At 32.2% G+C, this 21,935-nt stretch overlaps 1 protein-coding gene across 4 annotated transcripts in view; it reads left to right on the plus strand.

The window, feature by feature from the left end:
• TBC1D23 (TBC1 domain family member 23) overlaps window positions 1–21,935 on the plus strand; it is a 61,471-nt gene that overhangs the window by 30,237 nt on the left and 9,299 nt on the right. For 2 of the 4 annotated variants that reach the window (XM_079101390.1, XM_079101388.1), the window contains 11 exons: window positions 837–960; window positions 4,040–4,164; window positions 4,254–4,300; window positions 5,038–5,141; window positions 6,449–6,571; window positions 9,026–9,118; window positions 11,463–11,633; window positions 13,357–13,399; window positions 15,041–15,147; window positions 17,913–18,052; window positions 19,322–19,366. In XM_079101390.1, the coding sequence (XP_078957516.1) occupies window positions 837–960; window positions 4,040–4,164; window positions 4,254–4,300; window positions 5,038–5,141; window positions 6,449–6,571; window positions 9,026–9,118; window positions 11,463–11,633; window positions 13,357–13,399; window positions 15,041–15,147; window positions 17,913–18,052; window positions 19,322–19,366 (1,122 nt within the window). Of the gene's footprint in view, window positions 1–836; window positions 975–4,039; window positions 4,165–4,253; window positions 4,301–5,037; window positions 5,142–6,448; window positions 6,572–9,025; window positions 9,119–11,462; window positions 11,634–13,356; window positions 13,400–15,040; window positions 15,148–17,912; window positions 18,053–19,321; window positions 19,367–21,935 lie in introns of those variants that run through there. The other 2 variants (XM_079101391.1, XM_079101389.1) reach the window with 2 other exon arrangements.

Raw genomic sequence — 21,935 nt, forward strand, 5'->3', positions numbered from 1 at the left:
CTGGACTGATATACTTACTTGAAATAATGATCACAAACTCAAGGGAATCCATGGCCTAGACTGCATTTCTAGGCCTTTTGTAATTATCTCTACTTTTGAAATAATTTCTAGTTTTGAAGAATCTTGCATTGGAATGTGATCTTTATTTGAAAAAGGCACTGTAATAATTAAAATGGTAGACTATGTATTTGAAACCTTTAAAACATTGTTCATGTTCAACTTTCCTATTTTACTCTCACAATAACCCCTTGAAGGACAGTTATTAAATAGGATGAATATTTGGTGTCTTCTGGAATTCATTCTGAGCACTTACCTAGGCTGCCTTGACAGTTTCTAAGACTTCAGTTTATTATTCTGAAATGTTTATCTGTGGTTATTTCAGACTTCACCATTACTAAAGGAAATTCCTAATGGAGTATATGCACTTCTTTGGAGCTAACCTAAAACCTCTCTAGGAGTTTCCTTTTTTACTTGTTAGGGAAGCAAGGGCAAAATTTCTTCAAGACTACAGACCTTTTGGGATTCTGACCTTTCACAATAACCTAAGTGCTGTTTCAGTGATTCCTATAGTCCTCTCACTTGAGTGCTACCTGGGTTCACCTGGAGAGAATCTCCCTAAAGTGACTGTTGAACTACTGTGAACTTTTGTCATGTCAGGCATATTGAGGTTTTGTCATGTCAGGTAACTGAACTCTGGTTCTGTCAGGTAGGCTTGCTACAGATGCTGTGTTGTTCAGATATTCTAGGGTTAGGGAGAGGAGGTGGGTCTTGCAATACTGATTACTGATGTGATCATTTCATACCTATTAATGCAAAAAACATCTTTTGTCTTCTAGGGATTGTTCCCTGAAGGGAAGACCATTTCATCTCTTCCGATTACTCATCCAGTACCATGAGCCTGAGCTTTGTTCTTTTCTTGATACAAAGAAAATTACTCCAGACTCCTATGCACTCAACTGGGTAATAAAGTGAAAGTAGGAACACTTAATGAAAAATAGTTTATATAAAACTATAGTGAGGTAGTATTTTTTCAAGGAAAAAGTATAGATAATTATTACCTAAACCAAATAAATAAAATTATTAGCACTTCATAATAACTTTCTTTGCTATTTACTTTTGTTAGTTCAGATTATTTGATATGAAGTTTAGCCTTTTTGTTTTATACATATGCAGAAATATAACTACTATGTATTTAGTATAAATGCATATCATGTATTAATTTATATCTATACTCATACTAATAGCAATGTATTTAATACATATTTTCACAAATATATGCATATAATATATGTAAACATATTATTTACATCAGTTCAATTAAAAACCTTATATGTCTTAGCTAGGTGCATGGTGCATGCCTATAATTCCAGCAGCTCCAGAGGCTGGGGCAGGGGCATTGCAAGGTCAAAATCAGCCTCAGCAACTCAGCAAGATCCTATCTCAAAATAAAATATAAAAAGGTCTGAGTGCGACTGGGGTCGTAGCTCAGTGGTAGAGCATTTGCCTAGCACATGTGAGGCACTGGGTTCAATCCTCAGCACCACATAAAAATAAATAAATAAAATAAAGGTATTATGTCCATCTACAACTAAAAATTTTAAAAGGGGGGTGCTGAGGATGTTGCTCAGTGGTTAAGTGCCCCTGGATCCAATCCCTAATAGAAAAACAAACAAACAAAAAGCTTAAATGTATTTAAACTGTTTATAGTGTATGTAAGGACTGGTAAACAGTCACAAGGAAAATTACTTAAGATTATCAAATTGTTAGTGTGAAACAATGTGAAAGTAAATTCAGTGCTTCATTCTTGGTTATTGATATTTTCAAAGGGAAGCAAGTGGTTCTCAAACCTTGGTCTTAGGACCTCTTATACTGCTAAAATGTATTGATGATCCATTGTTTATATGGAGTATGTTGATGAGAAAGTAAAACTAAGGCATTTTAAATATTCACTTGTTAGTTCATTTAAGAGTAGTGATAAATTCATTGCATATTAAAATGACTAGCCTATTTTTAATGGAAAACAGCTATGTTTTCCAAATGAAAATTAGAGTAGTGGCATTGTTTTATATTTTTACAAATCTCCTTACTGTTTGGCTAAAACAAAGACAGGTGAATTCATATAACTGCTTCTTTATTCAATCTGTCATGATATCGTGTAGCTCTCAGAGACTTCTGTTGCTCATTTTTGAGGAAATAATTATGAAATAGGCCAATAAAAGTCAAATATTGTTATGAAAATAATTTTGATCTTATAGACTCCCCAGTAAATATAGAGTCTGGGAATTTCCAAAGTCCTCACACAACAATTTGAGAACTGCTCTATTACCTGAAAGATGTTTCTAAAGCAACAAGACTATTAAAAAGTTGAGCATATTCTTTGATCATATCTTAATTAACTCTTCTTTAGGAAGAATCCCATTTTTAACACCTATTAACTATGTGATATGACACTTAACCTTCTGAACTTCAATTTCCTCAATCTGTAAAATAATAATAATAATAATATCTTCTGTCTCAGAAGATGATGGGATGAGTTAGCAACCAGGAAATGGAAATTAGAGAATCTGTTCTTTTAACTTCTGGACTCATTACATTTCAAACCAGCACCACCACTCAGTAGTCTATTCCTTAGTTCTCTCTTGGCCAATGTCTTGTCACTTTAGTTAAAATAGTAAAATACTTACAAATTGTAGCTTCTCTGGGTTTCATGTGTTGCTATTAAATCCTCCCAAAGTTTTGCCTGCCTCAGCCTCCTGAGTTGCTGAGATTATAGACATACACCACCATGCCCAGCCCAAAGAGTTCATTGTTGCTAGTATTATCATATTGTGAAATGAAACTCTTTTTTTAATCACAAAAAGGAAGCAGTTTAAAGTAATTCCTAAATCAAGAGAAACCATTATTGTAAGCAATGCAATGGTAGTTTTAGTTGAGCTGAATTTAAAGATAACTGTATATTATTATTCTCTATGTCTTCTAATCTGTATTTGTAATAATAATTTTTTAAACAACAAAATGAATTAGCATTTTGTACTTTAAAAGCCCTGTGGTTGAGTGTAATGGTGATTACGTGGGCTATGGAGTCTCAGGCCTTTTTCCTAGTCCCAACACTACCACTCACTAGCTCTTTAAGTTTGGAAAAGTTATTTCATCTAAACCTAGTGCCTGTAAAATGGAAAGAAAATGACTACTTTACAAGCCTGTTTTGAGAATTTAGAAGTAAGAACATGACAGTAGTTTAGTATCTAGCACAAAAGTATGTACTAAATATATGTGTTCCCATAAGCTCCCTTTAGCTATTAAAGATTTTTATAAATAATCCTTTAGATGGAATTGTTTCTGAATCTAATGAAAATTTAGTAACCTAAAAATATTACTGAATTCATGCAATTTAAAACACAGTTGAGCTGTAGAAATACTTATAAAGGAACTTTTTTATTTGAAATACACAACCACAGAGCTGAAATCTACTAAATGATATGAATTTTATCTCATCTATTTGAAATGATTTACAAATAAACTTTGGAAACAAATCACATTTATATTCCTGTTAAAATTACATTAGGTGCTTTTAAGTTCTATGTTTGAACCTCACTATTTTTTATAAGTTAAATACTGTACTGTAATTAATAATTTTGCTAGTTTCCCTTACAGAGCTTGATAGGTAATTATACTATTTATTATGCTAAGGCAAATAAATGTACATTAATTACTTTGGATATTCTAGATTAATTATCTCTCTTTTCACAAAAGTGGTAGGAGATGGATAATAGTATTCCTTTTTTTAAAGCCGAAGTAGAAATGGAAGCTTCAAAGAGGTTAAGTGATGTGCTGTAACTCACACAGCTATTAAGGTGGCCCATTGTCCCTTGAACATACATGTCCTGCCTTTGGATTTCATATAGTAAAATTAAGGCACACATTAAATATCAGGTGCAGATAATTCAATGTAATATTACTTATTCATTTGCTGCAGTATTTTTAAAAGAACAATTCAGCTCCAGTGGTTTATGTCTTATATTGCATTTCCTGATTACAGCTTGGAAGCCTTTTTGCGTGTTACTGTTCCATTGAAGTCACTCAAGCAATATGGGATGGATATCTACAACAAGCAGATCCATTTTTTATTTATTTTTTAATGTTAATTATCCTTGTGAATGCAAAGTAAGTATCAAATTGGTTAGATCTCCCCCCCTTTTTCTCAGGGTGCTCTGTTAATATTTGACTCAAATTCATTTGATTCCCTTTTATAGAGAAGTTATTTTGACACACGAGTCAGACATCAAAGAAGAAGTTATTCGTAAGTATTATTTAATGTGGAGACAATATTTGTGGTCACTTAATCTCTCTGAAACTCTGTTTCCTCATCCATAAATTTGGGAGGTTAGGCTAGAGCACTCTCTAGTTAGAGATCTTAAAGACTGTTTTACCTCATTTTGTCATTCTCATTCATTCTGTAATATATTTTCAGTCTTTTTCCATATACTATTTCTTTGGTTTCAGTATTCAAATAGAATGTCCCTGTCTCTCCTTCCCCAACCCTTCGTTAATGTACCTTTTCAGTACTCAGTTTACAATCTCCATTGTGAAACCTGGTTTTCCTTTTGGGTTCTCCTTAGGTTAGCACCCATACAAAGATAGTCACTTCTCTTTATTTCCTGGTATTTGGTACTATATATATGTTTATCTTATATTTTTATGATTTGTTTTTATTTTCTTATGTAAGTTGAAGTAATGACTTATTCATATTTAAGGGCCTTGACATTTTATATGTGTTTGTTGAATAACTCAGAGAATTCTAATTAAGGCTAATGAATTTAATTATCTTACTACCCTTCACTTATAGAATTATATCAACAGTTTAAGCTCCTTTAGGGAAATTAATTTTTCCACAAGCAGCTTTAAAAGCATCACTGTTGAAATTCCATTTATGTAGTATTTATTATGTTGATGCTCCTTTAGCTTTGAACTTGAATATTACTAATTGTTGTATTTTTCAGTTTATTAAATATTGTCATATCTGTAATCACGTTTTAGAGTTCTTGGAAAATACTCCATCCAGTTTGAATCTAGAAGATATAGAAGACCTTTTCTCTCTGGCACAGTATTATTGCAGTAAAACACCAGCTTCTTTTAGGAAGGTAAAAAATAAGAAATGACCTACTCTTTTAAAAGATTTCACATTTTGTACACTTATTATTTATTTTGTATCCACTTCAGCAAAAATCCTTTAAGTTCTTTTCTTTTTACATTGCATTTTGTGGATTTTTCACTGTAAATATGAAGAAATAGATTTAAAAAGATAATGGAAACCATGTTACCTTTGCTCTGATTATTAGTTATTTCTGACCATGAGAAAATTAACTGACATATTTCTTAAATTAGTAGTTTTGTGACTTCAAAAATTGTAATACAAAAATCAGACGGAGTCAGATTTTTGCCTTTTTCTGGAGTTTAGCCTTGGACAACTTTAGCAATACAGAGCTGTTTTTTAAACAGATAGTCATTTAAGAGACCTAGACTAATAAACAAGTGCTTTTAATAAAAGACCAAAAAACTAAAGTAAAATAAAAAATAAAGGACACCAGATTAGAAGCACACAGGCTTGTCATGATCTCAGTGACATATGAAATTATTGATGTCTTTTTTTTTTCTTTTTCTTAAGCATTCTGCCACATAATTCCCAGTAGGTAGTCAGCATGTCACTAAAATGAGGTTAAACTATGTTCAGTATATTGTGTCTTAGATGGCAGGTACAGTTAACTGTTAACCTTTTGAGAACATTTCCTCAAGCATAATCTGTTAAAATATTAATTCTAGGGACTAATTTAAGCTATTTTAATAATTTTCTTATGTAGATCATTTAATTTCCAACAATCTTGGGTAAGTCAGGTGATCGAATAGTGGCTTAACATACTGGGTGAAAGAGAAATCTTACTCTTTTTCAGTGAGAGTAAACATAGTAAATAATCCACACTAGTAGTTGAAAATTAGACCATACTACATTATTGTATTACATAATTTATGCTATTTCTCTCAGATTTCTTGTTTTTATTACATGAAGACATGAAAAGTAATGAGCAAACATTAAAATTTTTCCCCATACTGGGGCTTGAACTTAGGGCCTCACACATGCTAGGCAAGCATTCTACCCCTGAGCTATATCCCCTACTCCTAAAATTTAATATTTAACTATATTTAAGTATAGAAAAGCTATGTAGAACATTTTTTCTTCTTAAGTCTTTGACTCTGTGTGAATCTAGCAGGGACTTTGTGATCTTTTTGTATCTTTTAGCCTGTAAGATTTGAGAATATATAATGATAAGTTTTAAAAATCATAGGACTCAAGTTTGTTACATAATTATTTCACATATTGGTTTAATAAGACTAGGAAGAAATTTTGATGTTGATTTTTCTTGATAGTGTTTAAAAATTTCTCTTTGAATAGGATAATCATCATCTCTTTGGTAGTACTTTGTTGGGAATTAAGGATGATGATGCAGATCTGAGTCAGGCTCTTTGTCTGGCCATTTCAGTGTCAGAGATCCTTCAAGCAAATCAGCTGCAGGGGGTAAGTAAAGGAAATCCATTTGTCAGCTTACTCTGCCTTTTATTTTACTTATTGGTTCTTTTTAGTTATACATAACAGTAGAATTCACTCTGATAAAATTATACAAGCATGAAATATATCTTATTCTAGTTAAGATTCCATTCTTGTCCCTGTATATCATGATGGGATTTACTGTGATACTTTCATATATGTACATAGGAAAATTGTCAGATTCATTCCACTGTCGTGTCTTTTCCTATCCCAACTCCCTTCCCTCTATTCTCCATTATCTAATCTATACTATTCTTCCCCTTGCCACTCTCCTTTATTGTGGGTTAGCCTGCACATATCAGAGAGAACATTTGACCTTTGGTTTTCTGGAATTGACTAATTTCACTTGTCATCAGTCTCCAGATCCATCCATTTACTGGCAAATGTCATAAAGTTATTCTTTATGGCTGAATAATATTCCATTGTGTATTTATACCACATTTTCTTTATCCATTCATCTTTTGAAGGTCATCTAGATTGGTTCAATAGCGTAGTTATTGTAAATTGAGCTACTATAAACTGATGTGGCTGTGTCTCTGTAGAATGCTGATGTTAAGTCCTTTGGGTATATACCAGGGAGTGGGATAACTGGGTCAAATGGTGGTTCCATTCCAAGTTTTTTCAGGAATCTTTACACTGTTCTCCAGAGTAGTTGCACCAATTTTTAGTCCCACCAGCAGTGTACTATACCTTTTAAATATGAGGAACTGGGATTGGGGATACAGCTCAGGAGTAGAGCACGTGCTTAACTTGAATGAGGCCTCAAGTTCAATCCCTAGCATCAGAAATAAAGAAGGAAAGAAAGAAGGAACCCACACTTCCTCCTTGTTCATTGATTCCCACAAAATAATTTACTACAACAATATGGCTTTCTTAGTATTTTGAATAATTAGCGTGTTGAATCTTCTGTCCAGCTGATCATTTTTTAAACTGCTAGCTTGTCTGCTATTATAATTGTCAGCAATTTTTTTTGTCATTCCTGACACAAATTTTTATAAATTGCCAAATCCGTTTTCATATTTTGGCAAAGCAACTGATTGTGGCATTGTATAAGAGTGACTTTAGCGCTTAATGGTTAAATTCTGGGTCATTATAGAGCTAATTGAATTACGTGGTTGAATGCCATAAAGCTAGCAAGTGAAAATTTATGATCATTTGTTAACTTTTGGTCCATGATAATTGTAATGAAAATCCAGTGAGCCAGTTTGACCAGTAATATTTTTCAGTATGTACTGTTAATCACTTAGTGCCACAGTTAACTTTGGGCATCTGTATTTGGAAGGTGGGATATGTTTCCAAAGTTTGTCAGTAGAGAAAACAGATACCGGAAGACAGGCCTTTTTCACATCTCAGTTGGACTTCTTGTTGTAATTGTACTATGGTTCAGAATTTTAAAACTATAAGCATCTCAAATATTTTTTCCACTTTTTTTTATTGGTGCATTATAGTTGCACATAATGGTGGGATTTATTGTTCATATTCATACATGCACACCATATGACAGTATAGTTTGGCCAGTATCATTTCCCAATATTCCTCCTTTCCCTTCCCTCCCTTCCTTTCCTGGTCCCTTTCTCTAGTCTACAGATTTTCTGTAAATTTTCATGAGATCCCTCCACCTTTTTTTTTCCTTTTACCTCTCTAGCTTCACGTATGAGAGAAAATATATGACACTTGACCTTCTGAGCTTGGCTTATTTTGCTTAACATAATGTTCTCAAGTTCCATCCATTTTCCTGCAAAAGACATAATTTCGTGTTTGTTTTTAGATTGAATAAAACTCCACTGTGTATATAGACCACATTTTCCTTATCTGTCCATCCGGTGATGGTCAGCTAGGTTAGTTCTATCATTTGACTGTTGTGAATTGGACTGCTCTAAACATGGATATGCATCACATGCTTTTCTTATTAGAACTAATATTATAAAGAAAACATGTATTTCAGGTTAAAGAGATACATATAAACTTTTTCAGTTTAAACTAGCTTTGTAGAACCCTCCCCCATATCCAAGAAAGATATTTAGTTTTTACCTGAATTGAATTATTGATAAGTTTGTGAACTTATTTGCAAAAATAAGTGTATCTGGATTTGTGTTTATATAATATTTATGTGATATAAATTTATAAATTGTCAGATTTCAATATAATTACTTTTATAATATAACTCAAACCAGTATTCCTTTGGGAAATATTTTAAGACTTTTGAGTCAAGAACAATAAATTTAAACAATTTAAAATTTTGTTCAAAATGAATAAAAGTATTTTTTTATGTCTACACAAATCGAATCCTCTAATTCTGTGTGAGATTTTTTTTTTTCTAATGTAAACTTTTCCCTCCTTTTGTTTACTGTAATTTTGTTACTGTTAAATTGTGGAATGTGAACCTCTTGGCAAATTCCAGTACAGCAAATGTTTTCCTTTTAGGAAGGAGTCCGATTCTTTGTGGTGGATTGCCGTCCTGCAGAACAATATAATGCCGGGCATTTATCAACTGCTTTCCATTTAGATTCAGATCTGGTTAGTATAAATGCTAGTTAAATTTTTCATAAGAGAGGAAGTAACTTTTTTCTTTATTTCATAAGTTAATATTTATGTCCCAGATCGGGTATGTTTCTTTTTGCTTAAGAAGGGAGTCTCTGCTCTTAGAAGAAATGTTGGTCTCAGATTTACTTTTTACCCAGTGCACTCTTTTAGCATCATAAAGGATAAATGAAAACTGTTAAGTATGGCTTACTGTTGCTTACCATTGTTATGTCAGTAAATTCTAAACCTACTATGAATTACCTGTAGAGCATTTAGCATAGTGCCTTGCACCTGGTAAGTACTCTGTAAATATTAGCTCTTATTATAATGGGTGAGACTTGTAAAAGGTTTTTCCATAAGCCATTTTTTATCATATATACTTATGTATATAACAAACTCATTTTTAATAAAGTTAATATTTGGCATGTGAAGTGCTCAGTTATTATAATTGCTGTTCTAGAGTCATTGCAATTGAAAGAGTAGATAAGGTAAGTAATTAAATCTTGTCAGAGTGTAGTGTCATTGGTAGAACTGAGACTGACATCATTTAAGTTGTTCTGGGGTCATTAGAGCCTCAGGGTTAGGGAAAACAGAGTAGTGGGGAAATAAACCCCATGCTAAATATGCAGTCCACCCTTCTACTTTTCACCTTGTCTAAAGAAATTGATTCTGAGGCTAAAAGGAAGTATAGAAGGGCCTAGATGGTGTTGAGAGGAAGCTAACAAAAAATGGAGGTAGAAGAACTCAGAGAGTTTTGGACATTGTAAATGAAAAAGCCCATCCTAGCATGCTCATATCCTTTATGTAAACTCTTTATCTTTCTCTTCCTTGATTTCTCTCTTATGCTTATTTTAAAAATTTATTCCAGTGTTTCATTAATAATTGAATTAAAAAGTTTTTCAAAGAATATCCTGAGTTAACCACTGTTATCAGCTTGTTAATCTAAACTTTTAATATGTATTTACCTATTTTTTGTTTTGTTACTTGCTTTTTCTCTTTACCTATTTCTTGGAGATCTTTCCATTTGAGTGTATTTATTTTTACTTTTAATGCTGCATAGTGGTCCATTGTACAGATGTAATGTTATTATATTATTGATATAATTAATGTTATTACCACATATTTATTACCTGATATGTACATTTGGGTTATTTTCAGTTTTCTTGTTAAAAAACAATGCTGCAGTTAATATCCTTATACTTACTGTGTGAACTTGGGCAAATATTTCTGTAAAATAGGTTCTTAAAAGTAAAATTGTTGTGTTGAGGGATATGGGCATATAAATCCTACTAACAGCCATTTAATTGCCATTTACTTATTTATTCATTCATTCATTCGTTCAGTAAGAATTTAACTCAGGGGTGTTTTACCACTGAGTTAACATCCCCAGCCCTCTTTACTTTTTTTTTTTTTTTTTTTTTTGAGACAGGGTATTGGTAAGTTTCCTAGGGTGGCCTCAAACTTCTTCCTTCCTTAGCCTCTGGAGTTGCTGGAATTACAGGCATGTATCACCACTCCTGGCACCTAATTGCCTTTTAAAAAGGCTGACCTACCTTATATTTCACAACTCTAAATGGGGATTGTTTTATGTCATCAGCATTATTAGAAACTATCAATTTTTTTTTTTTTTTTTTTTTTTTTACCAGAAATGATGGGTGAAAAATAGTTGTAATTATTAGTGGAATACTCTTTCATCTTTTAAAGAAGTTGCTTTTCTGTATGATCTGTCCACTATTTTATTGGATTTTATTGTACTTTTTAATGTAGCACCATTATAATACTTTAAAAAATTTTTTGTAGTTATTGGCATACTTGTTTCCTTGAGGGTAAGAGAGATTTTTTTTATTCTTGTGTCTCTGGTACCCAAAGTAGTGTTGATAAATAAATGCTTCTGCTATTTCTGACGGTCCTCTAAGAAATAACACAGATTTGCCCAGTAAACAAAAATAGAGCTGGTTTGACCCATTTTTTAGTCATGGACTCCTCTGCTCAATGTTAAACTCTTTTTGCCTTGATACCTAAGCCTACTGTAGGTAGTTGTTTGTTATATAAGACACAACAAATATTTCTGTAGTAGGGCAGTATTTGTGTGTGTGTTTGTATGCATGTATAATTTAATCTTTCTGTGAACATTCAGCATTTGTTTCAATGTATTATGTATGCATTTAGACATTTATCTTATCCTAGGGATTTTACTTGTAATAGTCTTTTCTTTTTCCATTGTTTTCATGGTGGTCTTTTAAATGTTGACTTTTCTTTTCTGGAAAAATACTTCAACTTTTGCACTTACATATAAAAACACAGACTTGCCAAGTTTTAATTTTTAAAAATTGTCTAGATGCTCCAGAATCCATCCGAGTTTGCACAGTCAGTAAAGTCCTTGCTGGAAGCACAGAAGCAGTCCATTGAGTCTGGCTCCATAGCCGGTGGGGAACACCTCTGTTTTATGGGTAGTGGCAGGGAGGAAGAAGACATGTATATGAACATGGTCCTCGCACACTTTTTACAGGTATGCTGACGTAGATTATTTTATTTTGCTCTGTTATTGCTATCACCTTGCAGAAATTTGCTTAATTTTTAACTTTTATTTATATGGTCAGATTTTCTGTATTTTTCTTCATAGCTTCTTGGTTTTGTGTCTTGCCAAGAATGTTGGTCTTTTCCAGATTTTTTTCACATGTTTGTATGATTTGTTTTTTATGTTTTAATTCTTGAACCATCTGGAATTTATTTTGTTTAATAAGTGAGGTAGGGGAGCTGGGGATATAGCTCAGTTGGTAGAAGGCTTGCCTCTCATGCACAGGGCCCTGGGTTCAATCCCCAGCACCTCCAAAAAAGAGGTGAGGTAGGGAATAAATTTTTTTTTCCAGATAGCAAACCAATTACGTTAGAAATTTGAATTACCACTTTCTTATTATACCAAATTCCTCTGTGCATCAGGATCTATTTCTGGATTATCCTGTTGTATTCTTTATGACTTTTTATGCTTTAATAATTTTTACGGTAGCTGTATAATTCATTTTCATATTTCCATTTTCAATTGAATAAATAAAATATACATGCATATTTATTTATGCAATTAGCCATTTATTCTTCTGATGTTTGATTATTATCCTCAAAACACCTGATTAGTATTAGTGATTTTTTTTTTTTTTAATAGGAATCTGGTTTGTGATAATTATTCTAAAGGAAAGGTCCTTGAAAGAATCCTTGAAAAAGAAGGGACAAGGTATTTGACAGGATTTGGAATATTGTGAACTTAACAGATTGCTAAGTGGGAGACCCAAATTCTATGAAAAAATTCTAATTAGCGTTCAAGTTTCCCTGATTTTCTTTTTTTTCTTTTTTTTTGGTACCAGGGATTGAACTCAGGGGCACTCAACCACTGAACCACATCTCCAGCCCTATTTTGTATTTTATGTGGAGACAGGGTTTCACTGAGTTGCTTAGCACCTTTCTTTGCTGAGGCTGGCTTTGAACTCATGATCCTCCTGATTTAGCCTCCAGAACCATTGGAATTATAGGTGTGCGTCACTGTGCCTGGCATCAAGTTTCCCTGATTTTTTAAGATCCAAAAAAGCTCTTTTAATTTACAGGTTTCTCATTTCTGATTTTTCCCCTTCCATATATTTGTTAAAAATAACCTCTTTAATTTGTCTTTACATAAGTTTTTTTTTCTCTTCTTTTGTTTTTTTTTTTTTTGTCATTAGTTAGATCCATTATATTCTTAGTAGTTTATAAAATGGCAGCATTCTGTCATTTCTTTTTCATAATTAGCTACAGTATTTTTTAATGTTACATTTTTATTAAGGATAAAACATTTTTAAATCTTACACTTTCATTCCATCCTAAAAACCATTTGTTTAAAATTTGCTTTGACTCTTGCACTATTGGAACTATATTATGAGTAAAATCACAGTCCTGCTCATATCCATGAAGTTGTCCTTTTTTTTTTTTTGCGGTGCTGGGGATCGAACCCAGGGCCTTGGAGCTTGCAAGGCAAGCACTCTATCGACTGAGCTATCTTCCTGGCCCCTGAAAGTGTACTCTTTTTCCTATCCTAGCACCAGACCTTATAATAATACACACGTAAATGAATAGTTTCCAGGCCAAAGTCCAGAATGTCAAAGAAAAAATAAAGTCTATATATTGCATTTGTCAATGTTTTAGAACTGTCTGAAATTTTATTTGAATTAAATTGCATTTTGGAATAATTTTATCTTTCATTACAGAAAAATAAGGAATATGTGAGTATTGCCAGTGGAGGATTTATGGGTAAGGTTTTAATTTGTTAATTTCTTCACCTCCAGTTTTCAGAGAAAATTGTAATGACTGTCAGCAAAGCTTATTTGAAGTAACCAAATTAATTATTGGATAGACTTTCTTCAGTCATTTACTTTTTCAGAAAAGACACAGCCAGCAGGGCATATGGATAACAAACATAATAGGCAATTGAAATAAATGAATGTTGGGTGAAGGACTATTTAGGAAAATGTGTTTAATTAACTTGTGTTTCTAAAACATATATATATCTATATATACACACATGTACATATACACATGTACACACATGTGTATTGTGCTGGGAATCAAACTCAGGGCCTCATTTATGGTAGGCAAGCACTGTGCCACTGAGCTATGTCCCCAGCGCCTCCAAAATATAGTATTATAAAAGTATGTGAAAAATTGCCCATATTATTTGCCCCTGTGAAGAAGCAGGATTTGATAGGAGTGGGAAAATAGTTGGAGTAACACTTTTCACAGTATACCCTTTTTAGGTATGTGGTATTTAAGCATTTTATCATATTATTTTTGAACTACTTCAAGGTATTAGCTGGTTAAAAAAATATTGACGGAGGAATAAAATAAATAAATTGATGTTTTCAAATTTGCAGATTAATACCTGGCAATCTAGTATAGTAAAATGATTGCCAAATTTCAAAGTCTTTGCAGGCAAATATTTGAGAATTTATGAAGATGTAGGTCAGTATAAAAAGGTTTGAAAAGAAGCCTGCCTTATATTAGGAAAAGAGGTATCATAAAAGTATGGAATTATAAATACTGGGGCAAATTAATGATAGGATCAAATCAGTACATGTTGAAAGTAAATAGAATCTTGGGATTTAGTTATGAGAGTCTTACTAGAAGTAAGTTCTGACCTAAAATAGTTTTATGCTATAATTTGGAGTTTTTGGTAAATTAGGATCTGTTTGCTCTTGAGTCTTTGTTGATATTAATAAGGATTATGATTATCTTCTATATTTCATGACCTCATAACTACCTTATGAAGTTCATACCCAGAGTTACCTACAAAGGGATTAATAAGTAGTGTTGAACAAGTGTTGAATTTATGCCCAGTGGTGTTCATTAAGTATCCTGATAACATGATACAGAATTGCTTATTAGGCTTATAATTCTCAAAAGTATCTGAAAAGCATTATTTTATAGTAAACTGTAGATTTTAGAAACTTTTTTAAACTTTAATTTTTTTTAACTAAGAATATCTTTCTATAACTGTTCTTAATTATTGGAAAATTGATTAGTGATATATGATATAACAAAGCCTTCATAGGTTTTCTGTTGATCTTTTATGTCATAAAATTGTTGAAGAGGTTATCTGTTAATACTGGAGAGATTAGTTTCCAAAGAGGAAAACAAAGACTATATAGTTATCATCACCTTTAGGGACAATTAAAAAAGTTATTTCTGTACAGGGAGCTTTGAAAAGGAGGAATAGGAGGTTTGCTGTAGCCCAGGATTCTTTATTCCTTTATGGAAGAACTGAAAAGAAATATTCATGATTATGTCCTTTAATCTTTTTTTACTCAGCTGTGACATATTTATTATATCTGGTAATGAATCTTTCCAGAAGTGTTCATAGTTCAGGTTTTGTTGTGTTTTGTTTTTCTTGTTTAGCACTGCAGCAGCACCTGGCAGACATTAATGTGGATGGACCAGAAAATGGATATGGCCATTGGATTGCTAGTACTTCAGGTTCAAGGAGCAGTATCAATTCTGTTGATGTAAGTGTGTGTGTGGAATATGTCATGAGAGTTTTAATAATTTGCAGTGAAGATCATTTACTGCTAAACTCCCATCATAACAGAAATGATGTAAAAATATTTAAGACGCAAATAATGAGGAGTCATATTTTTGCAAGGTTAATGAAATGATGGAGTAAGCCTGCACAGCTAAGCTAGCTAGAACTCTTAAGTGAGCTGGTTTCAGGAATCTTTTAGTTAGTTTGGGCCAGCAGTATATTGGGTCTCCTATTTATATCTCCTGAACATTATTGTCTGTACCCTTCCCCACCAGACTTATATGATTAGAACTTCAGTCTAAATTCACATGTGAGATTGGACTAGCCAAAGGAAGATGGGAAACAATTGCCAGTCCTTTTATATTTGATATTTAGTTATGGAGATGAACATTACTTCAGGGGTTCTGCCATAGTAGATAAATGTGTTTTTCTCTTCTAATTTGGAAATATTTGGGTAATAAGTCTTTTGTGCTTTTTTAGTATCTCACATCAGTTGAATTAGATGTCACTAAATCATTTTCTTAACAAATAAAAGTCACCTATCTAACATTTACTCTTTAAAACAGAAATAGAGAAGTGTAGTACAGGTTTGTGGTTACTAATTTGGACTGCCATACCTGGGTTCCGTTTTCATCTCCATAACTTAACTTTCTTTATGATCTCCAGCAGGATCTTTCAATTATATTTTTTCTACCTATGCAATAGAGTTAATAATAACAGAACCTTCTTCATAAGGAGGACTTGAAGATAATTTAAGGATTAAATGAAAAAGTGCATATGTAGTACCTTGACCAAACCTTTAATAGTAGTTACTATAAAAATTGAACTTCCTAGATATATTGAGGTTTATCTTCAGCCATACAAATCAAAGCAACTTACTGTCATCTTCAGCAGATAAGTCTTCTTTGAGAATTTTATTTTTACCTTGATCCTCTAGGTATGCAAGAGGTCTTTGTTTGAAAAGTTAAATAGTATTCTGTTGTATGGATATATCAATAATTTATTCAGTTGATATCCTTGAATATTCAGTTGATATCGTTGAATATTTACTTTGCTTTTAGTCTTTTTCTACTACAAACACCAACAGTTGATTTTTATAGTGATATATTTGCATATGCCATGATTATTTAATCATAAAAGTAGAATAATTTGATCAAAATATTGCTTATCAAAATCCTTAGAATTATTGTGGATAGTCTTTATCTTGAAGCTTCTGTCTTCAGATTTGAAAACACTAATTGAGGGCATTGTAGAAACTACCATAATGTATTCTATTCAAAAGTACCAAATAATTTCCATAGTCAGTTTAATTAGTTTTGATTTAGGTATAGAATTAGAAACATGGACTTTTGTGTAGTTAATGACTTATTTATGCTAAAAATGAAAGTAAAATATGTACACTGTAGCATCATATGTAAATGAGAAAAGTATAAAGAAGAAAAAATCACCTGTAATTGTCAGGGATAATCACCTTTCATATTTTGAAATAATTCCATCAATTTTTTGTTATATATGTGTATTTATTTTTATATGTGTATATTAGTATTTTATTTTAAAACTCTAACAGTTGATATAGTTTTATTTTCTTTTCACTAAATATATAAATATTTTCTAGCATTTTAAAACATTTTGAAGTATCATAAAACAATATGTAAATCTTTTGGCACTTTCTAATTGTTTCTTTTCTATAAATTCTGAAGAGGAATTAATGGACAAAAGATTGGATCACTTAAATGTTTGACGACCATTATCATATTGCTCTCTAGGGTATATATGAGCTAATCTATGAAAGGATACAAAATTATACTCACACTTATTTACATTAAGTATATCAGAATAACCTTTCTTCCAAAATTAAAAGCCTAATTGGGGATGTTTTAAAAAGCAAAAATATACAAGGAATAAATGTTTAAACATTTAGCATCATAAATACTAGTTTGATTATATTTTTTCTTATTTTTGTAGACTAGTCTGAATTAGAGATCAGTAACTTTTTTTAAAAAATTTTTTGTTGGGCTGGGGAGATAGCTCAGTCGATAGAGTGCTTGCCTTGCAAACATAAGGCCCTGGGTTCGATCCCCAGCACCGCAAAAAAAAAAAAAAAAAAAAAAAAAAAAATTTTGTTGTTGATGGACCTTTATTTTGTTCATTTATTTATATGTGGTGCTGAGAATCCAACCCAGTGCTTCACACATGCTAGACTCTACCACTGAACCACAACCCTAGCCCTATAACTTTATTTCTTACAGAGTAGAAGAGGTGATTTCAAACTCCATACACACATGTATTGCAATTATATTCTAATTTTCCTTTATTCTTTACATTTTAAAAATAGTTTCACCTAGTAATTACTTTGCTAGTGTTGCCATACAAAATAGTATAGACTAGGTAGTTAAAACAACACAATTTATTCCGTTATAGTTTGGGAGGCTAAAAGTCTAAGATTGAGGTGTTGGCAATTTTGATTTATAATAAGTCCTTTCTCCTTGGCTTGTGGGTGGCCACCATGCCTTTCCTTCTTATAAGGATTGGATTAGGGCTCACCTTAACATGATCTAACTGTAATTATTTCTTATAAGCCCATCTTTAAATATAATCACATTCCAACATGTACTAGGAGTTAGGTCGTCAACATATAAATTGGTGGTGATATAATTCAGTCCATAACGTGTGAATAATCTTTAGCAGTAATATGTCTGCTGATTGTTTGGAGAGAGCAGTTAATCCATCTGTGTTCTTGTTCCTCAGGGTGAATCTTCTAATGGCTCAAATGATAGAGGAATGAAATCTTTAGTAAATAAAATGACTGTGGCTTTGAAGACAAAATCGGTTAATGTCAGGGAAAAAGTTATCAGTTTTATTGAGAATACATCAACTCCTGTGGACCGGTGAGTTTGTTAAATAGTGTGACTTTATGAGTAAAACTAAAGAGATGTGCCTTACTGTGAGTTAATGTTAATTGAATAGAAAGTGTTCTAGAAAAGAATCAAAAAGTATATTTTCTGTCAGATTATTTCATAGTGTTCACTATAATTATAGGAAGTACTTTATTATTATAAAATTTGACTATAAAGATTCTTTTCTCCTTTTCCACTGCAAAGAATAAGATGCAAATAACGAAACTGCCCCTTTTGCTATTCATTAAAAAACTGTTTCCCTATATGTATTACAATTAAATTGTAGCTGCTTTCCAAATAGCAAATAAATGGGGCATCATCTCCGAAATGCAGTGATCTATAACAGGAACTTCTTCCTCTGCTCCAGGAATTTAAAACCTAGACAATTTGGTTATACTAAATACAGCAGAATCCCACTTTCTTAAGTTCAAATCTTCATACAATTTTGTTCACAAATATAAGCAAACTTCATTTTTCCAGTGACAAATAGGAAACATGACTAACAATTGATAAGCTAGTTTTAGGATGTCTGTTAAACTACTTCTCATTATTAATGTATGTGAGTTTTTATTTTTCCATGTGTTAGTCTAATTGATCATTCCTTGTTCCTATACTAAAACTAACCTTTTAACACAGAGTTTGCTTCTAGGCAAGCCTGATTTTGGAAATGTGTTATAGTATTTAATTTCATTCTTATATCTTATAGTGTCCTAGGAACATTGAAATATTTGACTTTAGGAACTGAATGTCAGGAATTTGTTCTTTGTCCCTTTATTAAGGATAGTACCTATGCATACAAAAGTATACTTATTCCCTTTTTGTACATAGCAAAAAAATAGTGGGGGGGGGTTTGCTAATCCAAAAATTGTACCTTATCTAATAAGGATAATTGTTGAAACATGTTATCAGTCCTGACAGATGTTTGCTCAATAAAGTTTTATCTGCTCTATAAAATCTCTTTTGGTGTTTTTGAATTGCAGTACTATTATTACAACATTTTGCAGCATGAACAATTAAAATTTTATGTTAAAATACACTCATATAGACTAGTGTTAATCATAAGTTGAAAAGACTGCTGTCTTTGTTTAAAGTATTAAAACTGACTTTTCTTCATTTTTCTTTGTACTTGGGATGGTTGAATGTTTTCTTAACAGTATACATCTCTGACTTAGAAAAACTGATTAACCATATTTTTTTTTAAAGCTATTGCATTTTTTTTTATAATCATTTTGTTCTGTCCTCTACCTTGATTTGCTATAGAATGTCTTTCAATCTTCCTTGGCCAGACAGATCATGTACAGAGCGGTAAGCCAATGAGTAGAGCAGCTTTATTGAACCTTTGTTTTCCTTTAGCATGCCTCATGCCATCTGTAAGCCTTGTGCTGTCTTGGCTAAAATTTCATGCAGCTACCTCAAAAGCTACTTTTCTCATTCTGCTTGTAAGAGTGTATCATGCTGATGGATCTGGTTTTTTGTAGTAGTTGTTTTTTGTTTTTTGCTTGCATGTTTCTCTCATTACTCATATGAAAATCAAACTCACTCAAATCCAAGAACTTCATAAACACTGCAGTTTTTATTCTGAGAATAAAAGGGGGAAAGTGAACCAAAGAAAAGTATATATGTAGTTAAGAGTTGGCAGGGCATTAGCTTTGGAGATAATTTAGTACTCTCTCTCACCCTAACAGAAAACTATAGCACCTAAAAATGGAACTTTTTTTTTATACATAAAGTCCAACCATTGTATTTAATTAATTTTAACCAGTCTTATTTTATTGTTGTTAAAAAAATTGTATTATAACTCTAGATGAGTAATGAGTTACTTTTTTTAGGATTGTTTATACATGCTTTCTGGTTCAAGCATTAATGAAAGCATGATCTTTGTTACTTTGTGTTTATGCTTTATATCAGGAGATAACCTATAATTTAATCTTATAGAATTTTATCATTTAGATGACACTCAAGCTTTTTTAAAAAAAGCTATTACATTTTTCTTTGCCTTTTAATAGCTGAATCTGAGTTTCAAAGACCTTTGAACTGTTTCTTTTCATTTTTATCTCTTTCTGTGTTCATCAACTTTCCATTACTATAACAGAATACCTAAGATAATCAACTTAAAAAGAGAAAAAGTTATTTTAGCTCACAGTTTTGAAGGTTTCCCATTGCTTTTGGGCCTATGGTGAGGCAGCATGTCGTGGTGGGGAGGGGAGTGCATAGCAAATCAGAATTGTTCATCACATGGTTGGGATGAAAGAGATAAAGACGAAGGAGTGGAGCAGGCCTGGTGGCTTGGGAGGCTGAGAAAGGAGTAGCCAAAGTTCAGAGATAGCCTTGGCAATTTAGTGAGGCCCTATGCAACTTAGTAAGACCCTGTCTCAAAATAAAAAAGTACTGGGGATGTGGCCCAGTGGTTCAATCCCTGGTACCAAATAAAAAAAAACAGAAAACAAACAATAGAGCAGTGAGGTTCCACATCCTTTTAAGGGTATGTTCTAAATGACCAAAGACCTCCTAGTCAGTCCCACCTCTTAAAGCTTCCACCGCTTTCCAGCAGCACTAAGTCTTGCCACATGAACCTTTGGAGGACATTCCTGATCCAAACTGAAGTACTTTAATGAATATAGTTTAATATGGACAATTTTACATTAGCTATGTTTTAACATAAAATCAAGTGATTTTAAAACTTTTAACTTAATCAAACCTTGAGATTACATACTGTTTTCAACTTAATTTATAATTCACAAACAGTATCTGTTACACTGTAGACTATCATTAGTTTTTTTCTTCCTTGGTACTTTTCTTTTTTCTTTCTGTTTTAGTAAATACCTAGGTCAATTTCAAGAAAATCAGATTATAGTAATATTTTTATTGATATATATATTTACTTAAATATAAATTTGATTTTTATCTTCTGGGAAAACTGAATTCTAAACTAAGTAAAGACATGTGGCTTGATTTCCCCCCTACCCCCCTTTGGACTTTCTCTTGAAAACAGAAGATGCTGAATGTCTTCGTATATGATAAAGAAGAAAAATTCTAGTCTTCCTTTACACTGGATAGTCATAACTGAACCTTATCCTGCAAATAATCCAATGTTTTCTTTCCAAGAAATATGTAGCATTTTGTTGAAATATTTTAACTTTACCTTTTGGTTTATTTGGAATTACCTGAAAAGAAGTTATCAGGTGTTGATTTTTTACTTTAAAGTAAAAGAGGTCACACTTCCTGTAGAATTAGCAAGTTTGAGTGTATATGTACTTTATGCTTCTGCCATTTGAAAAAGAAAGGAAGGGGCTGCAATTGTAGCTCAGTGGTAGAACACATAGCACATGTGAGGCACTGGGTTTGCTCCTTAGCACCACATAAAAATAAATAAATAAAGTAAAGGTATTGTGTCCATCTACAATTAAAAATATATTTAAGAAAAAGAAAGAAAGGAAGATTCATTTTTGTGATTTGTATTTATGCAATAGAAGTAGAATCTTAATTTCAATTAAAATAGCAGTAATAAAAAATGGCAAGAAAAACTCTAAGACACTTGAACATTGTAGGAGAAGTCTTGAGTCAGGCATGGTGGCACATGCCTGTAATCCCAGAAACTTGAGAGACGGAGGCAGAAGGCTGGCAAGTTCAAGGCCAGCCTCAGCAATTTAGTGAGACCCACCCTGTCCTCAATGGTAAAGGACCCCTGAGTTTAATCCCCAGTACCAAAAAAAAAAACAAAAAAAAAACCCAAAAAAAACCGAGAAAGTCTTGAACATTACTTTTGATTATTTAGTACCATAACCTGTTTTGCCTAATAAACATGTATGTAGTACTGAGTAATACCAGCCATTGTTCTAAGGGCTTTGCAGCACAATTAGCTGGTTTAATTGTC

This window comes from Sciurus vulgaris (assembly GCF_902686455.1).
Source record: "Sciurus vulgaris genome assembly, chromosome: 10".
Lineage (NCBI taxonomy): Eukaryota > Metazoa > Chordata > Mammalia > Rodentia > Sciuridae > Sciurus > Sciurus vulgaris.